Source organism: Nannospalax galili, unplaced genomic scaffold (genome assembly GCF_000622305.1).
Source record: "Nannospalax galili isolate Female #2095 unplaced genomic scaffold, S.galili_v1.0 scaffold1642, whole genome shotgun sequence".
NCBI classification, from domain to species: Eukaryota; Metazoa; Chordata; class Mammalia; order Rodentia; family Spalacidae; genus Nannospalax; species Nannospalax galili.
Window position 1 is genome coordinate 16,841 of NW_008347123.1, and position 13,742 is coordinate 30,582.

Below are 13,742 nucleotides of genomic sequence, written 5' to 3' on the forward strand. Positions count from 1 at the left end.
TAGACTTACCCCAAGAGGCCTGAGGATAGTAGTGCAGGCTAGGAGAGTTAGCCGGTGGTGCAGGCCCAGGGAAGCAGAGAGAGGTGAGGGCGGGGTCAGGACCAGAAGCGGTGCTCCTGGAGCCCAAGAAAAGGGACTGAGTTGCTCTGTGTGAGAAGGATCAGGAAACAGTATTGGTTCCCCAGGTGTCTGGGGCCCCAAGACTAGGAATGGCACAGGGTCCAAGCTAGAGTATAGAATGCCAGGCGGGGGGGCAGGGGGGTGGTGGGTGGGGTGGAAGGGTGAATGAGGCTTAGGGAGTCCCGGCGCGGAGAGCTGCGCTATAGACTTACCCCAAGAGGCCTGAGGATAGTAGTGCAGGCTAGGAGAGCAACTGACCAAGTTTTAAAGAACAGGAGACCATAGAGTGTGTGTTACTAGATAGGACTCCTATACTAAACCTCACACACCCATGTCCATTGCAGAAGATAGGGCAGAAAGACTGTGAGAGTCAGGACTAGTTCATGAACACAGGGAAGCAGAGGCTTCCAGGCCACTGGAAGCTTGCACTTGTGAACTTGTGACAATGGCAGCATTGAGCACAGGACTCAGGCCAACTCACTCAGACAAGGGCCCAAAGTGGAGCAAAAGAAATGGGTGGCATGTCAACTCTAGACTGAGAAATATTGGAGTCTGGTTACTACTGGGTGAGGGAGACTAGGCCTTTTTGTGCTCTCTAGATAGGCTGCATAGACTCCAGTGGATAAACTTGCACGAAGGGCATCTGGGTACAAATACTTGATAAGGCTTAACATGTTTAGTGGACTATGTGAAGTCTGGTGGGGGGTTGGGAAGGCATGGATAAAGGAGGATGGTCTAAATTTGACGAAGAACTGCTCTAAGAAATGTACAACAGTTATAAAATTTTTTTTCAAGAAAAAATAGAAACAAATGAAATGAAGAGTCCACCTGGGTTTTACCTGAGTGTTGTTTCATTTATTTTCTTCACTTCTTCATCCACTAATATCAGGAAATCTTTAGAGATTTGGACCAATAACATGGAGTAATTTTTCTAATTAAGACTTTTGAGCATTGGGCCTCTAAGGCACATAATTGTCAACCACCAGCCCATCCCTCTAGTCCTGCAGTTTGTATCTTCAGTGTAGCTGACCCGACGTTTCCCTTTCTTCTCTAGATGGTTGTCCTCTACAGGAAGCTCCCATCAGTCACAGTACTCTTCAGTCCTGAGGACACTTCCTGAGACATCACTGGACAGCAGGATGGGAGAGTCTTTGGATCTGTCCTCCTTGGTCCTGACCCAGCAGAGAAGCAGAAGAACTCAGTAAGTACAGATGGACCTGTGTACCTGCGGAGGGTGATTGGAAGTATTTTTGCCTTATTGTGATGAGAAACTGAGTTTGATGTCTAGATGATATTAGTTATATCATTTATGAGGAATTAGAATTTGGACATTTTGTTTTTATGACAGTCCAGAAATCATGTTCTAATCATCTTTTACCACACTCTTCATACTGTCCCTAAATGTGTAGCAAATGTGTCCTTCTAAACTGATTCCTAAACAGACAGGCTCATGATGGTGATGATAAGGAAGATGAGGAGGATGACATTCTCCAAAATACAATGAACCATTTTTGAGAGCTTCCTAATCCCAGGCACTAAGCCATGTGCCCCATGTCACTTGTTTCTTTTCATGGGTTTCATTTGTCTACAATTATGAAGGCCAGCTTATTTGGGATAAACCTAATGTGGCCTCAAACTAGATAGTGTCTGAGGATGACCCTCAGCTCCTGATCTTCCTATGTAGAGTTCTCAAGTTCCCATCATGCTTGGCTTATTATTGTTACCTTACAACAAGTGAAAGAGCATATTATTATATAACCTGTGGTAGATTGTTATTTAGAAAACTGTACTTAAATATCCTCATATGATTACAAAATCACAGACAATGAAATTAAATGCATTCTGGCAGGTTGTTTCCTTGACAATCAACAAAGCATTTCACTTTCTCTCACCTGAGTAGCACATCCCTTTCCCTATTTCTTTCTCTCTCTCACTCTCTCTCTTTCAGTTTATGTCTTTCCATCTCTCTCTCCTTTGTATTCCTGATACTTCACCAAGCAGAGTACTGGGTGTACCAGGTGAATGAATTAATCCAATGCCTTAGTGATAGCTGCAGATCACGGGCTAAGGCCACACAAAGAGTATACACATGGTCACATATCTCTGTCTTCTTGCCAGTTCTGGATAGTCCTGCAGTTTTCCACAGTCATCTTTCACATTTATTTTATCCCACATATTTTCAAATGGAGATAATATCTCAGTTTGATCCCTGTTTAGGAACATGGACATTATTTAAACACATGCCTAGGATGTTCCTGTCACCAAGACCTTTTGATTCTTGCTTAAGACTCGAAGTCTTGGAAAAAAATAAATGAGTTCAGTGCATCTCACACAGGGTTTCATAATTTAATGTTTAATGCTTTCACCTTCACTTACCTCATCTGTGGCATAAAACCATTTGTTAGTATCTCTGAACCTCAGCCTTGTCATCTGAATGCTTTATGGTTTGGAGCACTGTATTTTGTAACAAGAATAGACACTGATTTTTCTGTGTGGTTCTAATGTGTATTTTGTAAAATTATGGAAAACTGAGCTGAGGAGATAGCCTAGTCAGTATACTGATTGCCTCCATGAATTGCATGCCTCACAAGTATGAGGACCTTAATTTGATCCCAGAATCCACATTACAAAGAAGCTGGGCATTGTGTCATGTGTTTGTCATCCAAGCATGGGAAGGGGGAAAGGTGTGGAAGGCATATTCCTGTTTCTTGCTCAAAATCAGCCAAATCTTGAGTTTCAGGCCAGTGTCGGAGTTTCTCAAATATAAAAGAAAGTGGATAGTGCATGGGAATGACAGCAGAGCTAGACTGCTGGTTTCCACATGTGCACACACCCTTACAATTACACCTGTATACATTGAACGTTCACACATAAAGATAAACACACATGTATAAACACAAAATTAGGGAAAATTCTGATAGTAGTAGCATTGAAAGCCATAGATTCAATAATAGTATTTCTGTAAAATGCCCTTTGTGTGAAGTTTTCTAGTTTCTGTATGAGGACATTTTAGGCTTATCTTTGTTCATTTGCTTATGTTTATGGACAAATGACTGATAGTTTTACTTCTGATTTCCAGAGCCTTGGCTTTATTTTGTCCTGTAGGAATCCATAAAAAAAAAAAAAAGATCCAACGTAAACACTGAATGGACATAGCCTACATTGACTTCACCACACTTGGTGCTTTCATGCCTGTTATTTCTTCCCTTTTTAGGAATGTTCCACAGAGTTAGAGACAAGACAAAACAGCAAAATGTTTATGTCATCTACATTTGGGACCTATAGATCTATCGAAATGTATAAATCATTCACAGCCTCTGGTAGTTATTTTCATGGTTGTACAAAGAGATGAAGCAGTAGAAGCATTGGGTTAACCTTAGCCTTGGGTGAAACCCATAACAGACACTGCATTGATCTAAGTTTCAACTACCCTTAAATTAGATTGATTAATAAAGACACTATCGCCTTAATGATAAATTTATGTATTTAAAAGGAAACCACAAAGTATGCATTAGTTGTCAAACATATTTCTTTTCACACATTTATTGGAGATATGTGTTTGTCTGCTTTTTCTGTTTATAAAATGTAACAGAACCATAAAGAGAAGGGGGCAGAAAAGCACCAAGCTGCAGGCCAAGGTACATTATAGAGCTTCTTTTTATTTCAGGTCTGTTACCATTTGCAGACTGCACACCACCATAAACTTGCTGTTTACAGAAAAAGGAATGCTTAAATAAAAAGTACATCAATCAGGGGCTGAAAAGGTGGTTTAGTGGTTATGAGCACTGGCTGCTCTTGCAGAGGACCCAGGTTCAATTTCTAGCATCCACGTGGTGGCTAACAACCGTCCATATCACCAATTCCAGGAGAATCTGATGCCTTCTTATGACCACTGCAGGCATCACAAAACAAGGGTGCACTTTCATATAGGCAGGCAATACACTGATACACACACACACACACACACACACACACACACACACACACACATACACACACACCCACACATGCAAAACATATTTTTAAAATACTTTGATCTGTGCTTATGGAGCTAGAGGTATTTCTCTACTGTCACCCATGTTGTGTCCTGGGTTTAACCTGTTACGGAGTTTGAAACCACTGGGGAAAGATCACCAGACTCAATTCAAATTTTAAAAATTATTTATTATTCTTATTTTATGTGTATGTGTGTATTGCCTGCATGTAGGTAAGTGTATCGCTGTCGTGCAATGCCCGTGGAGGACAGAAGAGGCCATCAGTTCCTCTTGAAGTGGAGTTACAGACAGTTGTTAGCTGCCATGTGTGTGCTGGGATTTGAACCAGTCTCCTGAAGAACATCCAGTGTTCTTAACAGCTGAGCCACCTCTCCAGCTCCCCAATTCAAATATTAGTTGGTCAAATTTATTAGGCCTCTAGCTGTTAATAGTTCCTTAGTCAGATTCAGGATCCACAGCCCTGAGGGGACAGTGAAACTAACTTATAAATGCAAAAGCTACAAATACCTAAAGAATTTCATCACACATGAATAATGCCAGGTGGTCCTGAGTAGGGTCCGGATGGCCCAAGTTAGCAGATAAGCAAACTATGGAAGCCCAAACAAGCTTTTTTTCATGCTTCTCTTAAGGGATATATGGAGACATTGACAGTAAGGAACTTTCTGATTACTATTGTTATTTAGACTTCTTGGCTAGACAAGAAGCACAGCTGCAGTGTCTGGGAGGTGACCAAGGTCAGCTACTCCAAAGAAAGCACTCTTATAAAGGTAAGCCACTAAATTCAGACATGATCTTGAAGCTGGCTGTTTTTCTAGCTTCTAAGGTTTAAAGTGGCTTTGTACAAAATGAAGAAAATGAAGTTACTTTGGCTATTACAATTTGTGGACTCCTTTTGGAGCCACTACAAACCTACATTTTCTACCAGTCAGTGAGAGTACAGAGAAGAGATTATAGCAAGTTAATTATTCAGGACTTATTTGTGCTCTCCAATCCCAGGACACTGTGGCCTCTACTGGAGCCTAAAGAAACATTATTCCCCATGAAGAATCCAACTTGTTGGTGTGTTATTATAAAGTAATTGCTACTAGAAAAACAGTTATGGTACTTGATGTCAAATCACAATAATATAAGGAAATACATCATAATGGCTAAATTTCTATTATGAAAGCAAATGTAGGTTATGAATTGTAAAACTGAATATGTGTCATAAGAGAAATCAACACCTTATGCAGCATTATCTTCTTTTTGACACGGACATGTATATGGATTTTGGAAATATTGTCATAATAAAATTACAAGTCAAAAGATGTCTCTCCTTCAGACAATAATGTGCATTAGGTAAAGCATTTGAAATCAATACATTTATTAACCGAGATTTAAGAGTTATTTTCTGCCACAAAACACTCCCTTTCATGAAGAAAAGGAGTATATTACTTATATGACATGTAGATGATTGTAAGGTAGGTTTAATAACTATTTATGACTTCCAAAGAAATACTACATGAAAACTGTTTTCTAGCAATTTTTTCCAAGATAAAACCTTCCTTCTACTTTAGAGGGAAGTTGGTAAACAAAAATGATATACAGAAACATAGTCAACAGGATCTCTAAAGGGAGGTAAAGAACAGAATGCTCAGTAAGGAGGTAAACAGCCTGATATTTTTAAGGTGTCCAATTCTGCAAGGAAGCTTGCTAAGCTCAGGAAGTAAACACTTCAATAGATTCAGGAAGCCCATGAAATTGACTACATTCACAAGGCCACTCCATCCCTAAGCTTCTGTAAGCCCTAAGGACTGCTGAGAGACACTCAGGCCAGGCAAGGTGCTGGGAAGATGAACAGCAGAGCTGCCTGGAAGGAGCAGAGATGAACTGAGCTGCATGGAAGAGGATGAGACCTGAAAAATATAACCTCTAACCTGTTGAGCTGCCTTAAGGCTGTGAAGGGAGGTTTAGGTGTCATTTTTCTTGAGTAGGAGTGGGCTTTTGGTGATGCAGCTATCTTTCAGTAGTCTCTATTCTTGTAAGTAAACCTTCACTCATATTGCTATAAGTAACACCAATAAGGCTTGTTGATTCAACAAGCTGGCTTTTGGTGGTATCCTTAGCTTGGTTTACTGATGATCCTGTGTCGGGGGTAAGTAGATGTTAATTCAAGTCTCCTCTGGAAAGTGTCACATAATAGAACCATATGGAAGAAAATATGCTCAGCACCCACATGGAGGCCAGTTAAAGTCCATCACACCAGTTCCAGGGGACACCTGTGAACTTTGATGGCTAACTGTGCAGAAGAATAGAATCACACAGAGATTCCAAGAAATGAAACTTTATGTGTATTTATTCAGATTGCTATAAAATGTCTCTTGCCATATCATTCTGAATATGTGTGCTCTTGACAGACCTCAACAAAACATACTTGATATGCAAATATATAAAGTGGCTATTATTAATAGTGGTAATAATAAATATTTATAGAACATTTTCTAAATGCCAAGAAACATTCTAAGACAGTGGTTATCAACTTTAATGAAAGGAAGAAATACAAAAACTTTAAAGGCGTTACTATTATTTAACTGGATTTTTGTCTGAGGAGAGAAACCAAATATTTAAATATTGGCACAGGTGAATATATTGTTAGACCAGGTTAAAATATTTAAACAATCTCAAAAGTTTTTGCTGTAATTTCCACACTGCAATCATTTACATAGTATTCTATATTTATTTTTGGTTTGATGAAATTGCTTATTTGTGTTTATAAGCCACCCTGTACATTTGTTCTTTTTCTTTTCAATGAATTAAATTAGCTGAGGTCCGTGTTTCAACTCAGATGAATTGAGAGCTTCAGCCCCTGTATCAGGAAGCCTGAATAAAAGTCAATTTAGGCATCATGGACATTGACATGATATAACCCTGGAGCTATAGATGCCCTCCACTGTAAATGAGAAACAGGGCTTCTTATCAGAAACAGTGCTAAACATGAATATTAAATATTGAATATTCTGAATTACAGAATATTGAATCAACACAGTGAAAGGTAAAACTAGGAAAGATCACCACTCTGAAGAACTCCAACAAAAGCAAGGTTTATTTGGGAAGTCATCTGGGGTGGCTTTCAAACTCCAGGATTGAGGAAACCCCACCAGTTTGCAGGATGCTGGCTGGAGGCTTTTATAGGGGGTTTGGGAATGCGGAAGGTATATTTCAAAATAGTTTCGGTGGGACGCTGGCATCTATACATTGTGAAACTTAACCGGGGGGAATCAGCTTGAACCGAGATAGGTCTTACAGTAGTTGGGTCCTGGGTGCAGAGGCCTTTTTATCTTCAAAACTTATGTGGGGAAACAGACTATGTTGAAACTGTCTCCTCATGGTTGGAGCAGCAGCTGCTGACTCAATTCCTGTTTTTTGGCGGCCCTCAGGCCTGTCTTGTGAGACTTTACAGGACTGGGGTAGGATTGCTTGCAGACCTGGACTCTAACACACAGCAGGAGCCATTTTCTCACTACATGTTTATGAGGTTGATAAAAAAGAGAAGTTAATAAATAAATTTTCAGATTTTTAAATTTTCTTTTCTTGTTAGTGTACTTTGCTCACAACTACCTCAAAATAAATAACAATCCAAATGAAATTCTTATCATTTAATCTTTCTGATCAACAGCAGGTACAGTGCTCTATAATGCTATATTTCTACTCTGACACGATGGAAAATGTTCCGTTAATTATCTGTGTTTCCCAAAATTTGATGTCTCCCAAAGCCAATAATGCTTTCAAATGATAATTAGTATTTGACCAAACAATTGATGAAATACAGGATTAAAACAGACAAGTCCACAAATGGTAGATGTTGAGAATACAGACAGGAATATAACAATATGTTTCCTTTAAGAAATAACTTGAATTTTGTGTCAAATTTTGCAATATCATTTACTATATGATCTGCTACAAAGGATTTTATACTATTGTCTTTGGATAAAATAATGCGTATTTGCTGCTTAATTCCTTTTAGAAATTATCATAAGTTCTTTTCTTAAATATGGAAGAATATTTCTCATCCTCATATATTTTTCTATAAAGACTAAAATGTGTTTTACTATGAAAATAAATTTATTACCCATAAAGTTCTTGGCCTTCTAATTTGTTGAAATGAGTGACTCTCAGAAAGGGGCATAGTGCTGAAACTTTTCTAATAATGGTAAGTATTGTTGAAGGTCCATATATCTGAAGAATTAACAATGAGTTGTTAATTCTCATTGTAAAGTATATATCACATGGTGTCCATGCTTATGGACAGATGATTGAGGCATGATGACTGTCCTTTTGAGAACAGTTTTCACTGCACAAAGTGTTCAAGGATAGATCCAACAAAACAAACAAAACAGAACAAAACAAAACATCACACAGTAACACATTCTGAATATTTAAAAACATGTATCAACAAATTCCAACACATACAATGAGAGAGAGATAGAGAGAGAGAGAGAGAGAGAGAGAGTCATGTATTTGGATATGTTTGAAAACACTTGTAATTCCAGTGTTCAGAAATCTGTGGCAAGAAAATTGCTAGAACCATGACTTCAAGAATATCCAGTTTCATCTAGAGAGAGCCAATATAAAAACAGAAAATAAACAATTTTTACATATCATGTATGTATAAGTATGTATCAGAGTGTATATATGTATCATTCTATCTACTTATCTATTGAAGAATTGGTCACTGTACCTACAAAATGATATCGTTGATCTTTTTTTTTGTTTTGATCTTCTGTATTTTGAAGGTGTCCTAGTAATAGAGAATCACAAAATCTGACACTTGTCTCAGAATTCTACCTCATGGGATTCTCTGAGGACCCTGAACTTCAGCCCTTCCTCTTTGGACTGTTCCTGTCCATGTACTTGGTGTCTGTGCTTGGGAACCTGCTCATCATCCTGGCTGTCATCTCTGATTCCCACCTCCACACCCCCATGTATTTCTTCCTCTCCAACTTGTCCTGGGCTGATATGGGTTTCATCTCCACTACAGTCCCAAATTTGATTGTGAGCATCCAAATCCACAGCAGAGTCATCTCCTATGTGGGCTGTCTCACTCAGATGTCTTTTTATATCACTTTTGGATGTATGGATGCCATGCTTCTGACTGTGATGGCCTATGATCGATTTGTGGCCATCTGCCATCCCTTGAACTATCATGTCATCATGAGTCCTCGTCTTTGTGTCACTTTACTTGTGGTGTCTTTTTTCTTTAGCTTTGTGGATACCCAGCTACATCTTTTGATTTTATTACAGATGACCAACTTCAAGGATGCTGAAATTGCTAACTTCTTCTGTGACCCTTCTCAGGTCATTAATCTTTCTTGTTATGACACCTTCACAAAGAGCATAGTTCAATATTTTGTTAGCATCGTGTATGGTATGTTTCCCATCTCAGGGATAATTTTTTCTTACTACAAAATTATGTCCTCCATTCTGAGCATGCCATCCTCAAGTGGGTGGTCTAAAGCCTTCTCCACCTGCGGGTCTCACCTCTCAGTGGTTTTCTTATTTTGGGGAACAGGTATTGGTGTGTATATTGGATCCATTCTTTCACATTCTTCCAGAAACAGTGCTGTGTCCTCATTCATGTACTCTGTGGTCACCCCTATGCTGAATCCTTTTATCTACAGCCTGAGGAACAGAGATCTTATAAGTGCCCTGAGAATGTTCTACAATAGAATAATTGAATGTCAGAGTGTACGCCATCCATTTCTAATGTAACAGCAGGAGCCAGGAAAATAAAAAGGAAGCACAGAGGTAAAGGGAAAGAAAGAGCCTAAGAGAGAGTGAGAGAATAATAGCAGAAAACATGTTAACATGGGGGAAATGGGCAAAATTGAGGTATTCAACTGAGAAAGAGGAGGAAGAGACATACAAGGAACCATGGTGGTAAAGGGGGAGAAAGAACTCAAGAGAGGGGGAATAATAGGAATAACACGTAATTAAGGGGAAAATGGGAGAAATGAGCATTCAACTGGGGAAGGGGGAGGGCAGTTAGACCGGGAGAGAGTGTGAGAGGAGGTATAACTAAATCTTAGGTGATGTAAAAAACATGGTTGAGTGTATTTACTCATTTGATTCCTGAAAAATACACATACAATATCTGGACATGCATACACGTGTATGCCTGAAGACTATGTAACAACACAGTGCCAGTCCAAGAGACTCCTCAAGTAACACAGGCTATTGCCATGACCCTTAATTACCCCCAAGGACTTGGAGTAATGTAGCTGGAGCTGACTGGGAAGCCACCTACCTGAAATATAACTCCCATAACTCTAGAGGATACTATGCAAGCTGCTAAGGGAGAAAAATCAATTAATGGTTCAATCCTAGCTTGAAAGCCTAATAACTACTATAATGACCAACACAACACATGTAGCAGTGCAGTTGTGGCACTTTTATCTAGTGAGTAATCAACAGCTGTTTAATTGGATGTAAAGCTCTCTCTATGGGAGGGAATTCATGGGTGGCACTGTAATCATATCCAAACACACATGGCTGAAGATGTCATAGACAATAGAGAAAACCCTATCTCTGTCGTATCTCTAGACAAATGAACTTTCTTATATATATTAAATATGGATCCTTCTGTTTACAGACAAGTATACAATACACTACTCATCATAGAAGCTTCTTTGTTTTTTAACAGATGGAGGGTATTACAGAGTTCCACAACTAGTCACACACAGAGAATATATGTCTGGGAGATACCCAGCTCTAAGTGACACATCTACAGTGGGAACCTCTAAACCTAAGGCTCATGGAACATAGCAGAAATGAGGGTAGAGAGAATACTAATATACCCCTCAAATCTCACCAGTGAAACTTCCTCCTGCAACAAAGTGTGAGATACATAGATGGCCACAACTGACTAAGTTTTAGAGAACACGATGCTACAGAGTGTGTGTCCCTAAATAAGACTTATAATTAAACCTCACTTAACCATGACTCAGGAACCATTGTGGAAGAGGGGACAGAAAGATTGTAAGAGCCATGTTTGGTGCATAATGATAAGGAAACAGAAACTTTCAGGTCACTGGAAACTTGTTCATATGAACTTGTAACAGTGGTGACAGCATGCACAAGACCTATGCAATCTCAATTAAACAAAATCTCAGCATAGAATGAGGGAAATTGATAGCTGGTTCCAAACCTAGCCAAAGAACTATTGGTAACTGGTTGCTGTTGGGTGAATTAGCATAGTTCTTTGAGGGAATGATTCAATGTAGGTTGATTAGACTCCCATGAATGAACTCATGCAGAGTGACTATCTGGGTACAAATGCTTGACTTAACATATGTGTCAGAATTCATGAAATCCAGTTGCGGGTGGTTTGGGAGGATACAGATATGAGAGGAGTCTAAATTTGATTAAAATCTATTATATGAATTGCATAAAAACTCAAAAATATTTATAAAGAAAAAGTGATAAAAATTAATATGCACATCTATAGTAAATTCCTATTTGTTCACATGAATTATTAATGCAGTGTTTTAATTTTTATTAAGCTTCATAACAAAACTTTGTTTGGTAGGATTGAGGAATGAATGGAAAGTTATTTTAAATGATTGCAGACTCCTTTATGGAAAGATGAGAAATTTTTAGAGATGGATTATAATGATCATTTATCAGTTTCAGTATAATTAGTGTCACTGAACTGTGATACTAATTATGAGTAGTTAGAATGTCAATATTTTTTACTCTATCTTTATCATCTATCTATCAATCATCTAACTATCTATCATCTATCTATCTGTGGGTATATATGCACTACCACAGCACTTGCTTAGACATCAGAAGACAACTTGCTTGAGTTGGTTCAATTCTTATTCCATATGAGTTCCTGGCATCTAAAAATCTGGCTACCAAGCTTGTTGGCAAGGATCTTATCCACTTAGTCATCTCTTTGTCCCAGAACGTTAATGTTTAGAAGATAGGGTCTTCCTGTGGAGCTATGACTGGCCTAGATTTCACTGTTTAATCCAGTCTACCCTCATGATTTTCTCTTGGTGACCCAATGAGATTCATTAAGGTTACCCACAGAATCATGAGTGAGCAATTATTTTGAGGAGCAAGCACAACTTACTAGTGGGTACTCAATTGAAGACAATGTCTCGCCCTGCTCCAGAAACCATTAATCATTTACAGATCCTCAGGGATTAGCATGCCTAACGAGTCTCTCCCTCTAATAGTGTTGAATGCTTATAGATCAATAGAAAAAGCTGAATCCTGAGGGACATCTTCATTTTCTATGACCAATGTTGATGGGCCCAATCTTATGCAAATCTTGTGCTTTAATCACAATTGCTGAGTTCAAGAATGACATGTGCATTTAATGCTTCATAGAGAGCTTTGCACAGCACTCCACTCATCCTCTTCTCTCAATGTTCCCTCCTCTGTGATGATATTTCCTAAGCCTTGTAGGCAGTGATGCAGATGTCCCATTTAGATTTGAACATTCAACAGTTATTTTGTGCACTTTGACCAGTTATGAGCCACAGGAATAAGCAGCCATCACCTATGAAAAAAGAAGCTTCTGTTATCAATACTCATTGCACCACCAATTTATGACTGTAACCATAAATATTTAGAAGGTAATTTGACAGGTACATCGTGTCAATTTAGCAACAGAACAACAATAACTTTCTTACTAGGTTCTAAATCCTCCCCAACCATGTACTTTTACTGGGATTACGGTACATGATAATGAATGCCCTCCTATAGAGCAGGCTTCTGTTTCAGGAAGGAAGTGCTTTTTAACCACTTAACAGTCATGCCATGATTGCACAAGTGGGTACATCTTACTGGCAGCCCAAAAGTGTAGCTAGCACACAGGTCCCACTGCTGAGTGAGACAGTTGACAATAATCTCACAGTAGCCTGCATAGCAATTTCCAGCACTATGAAAACCAGGCAGCAGCGAGGATGCTTCCATCTCAGGTCCAGCTTCATTTCTCTATATCCTGCAACCAAAAACTGTAGTTTCTTCAACAATGGTATCTTACCATGGAGTTCTGATGGGCAACCAACATCAGTGGGAATGTTCTGTATTGTTTGAGGGAGTGTCAGAATGCTTCCTGATCACCAATTCTTAGGAAGGTATTCTATCTCTGGCACTGGGATTTCCATTTCATAACTTAATGGCTTCTAGGAGAGGCTACATCCACTCACCCAAGAATCAACTTTCAACCCCTCCCTTTTCCATAATTTGATTTTTAATTAGCTTACAAAGTAGCTAAGTAAAATGTTCCTTATGGCATTTTCACAAGTTTTGATTGATGCTCCCAACAGCTCCTCCTCTCCCCCAAGAGAAGGTACTTCTGCCTTCTTCTGTTAATTCTACCCTTAGTATTTTCCTGTCTACTTTCATGTTACATGTGTCCTAATTCTTCATCCCCCAGCCTCTGATCATTAGACTATTTCTCCTTTCCTGGCCTCTACACACATTTCTTCCCACATAACCATGCACGTATAAATACTAGGAGATAGTATATGGATATTAGTTATGAAATGGAGTTTTTTTCTTTCTGACGTTATATATTATGCCCTAATATATATATAATATAGTTTTAAAATTCCATTTACATTTTACATTCCA

At 38.8% G+C, this 13,742-nt stretch overlaps 1 protein-coding gene across 1 annotated transcript; it reads left to right on the plus strand.

The window, feature by feature from the left end:
• Positions 1-8,884: 8,884 nt before the first annotated feature.
• LOC103742417 (olfactory receptor 7E24-like) lies at positions 8,885-9,863 on the plus strand. The gene has a single exon (XM_017800718.2). It carries the CDS (start codon positions 8,943-8,945, stop codon positions 9,861-9,863), a length of 921 nt encoding a protein of 306 aa, XP_017656207.1. The 5' UTR covers positions 8,885-8,942.
• Positions 9,864-13,742: the final 3,879 nt, after the last annotated feature.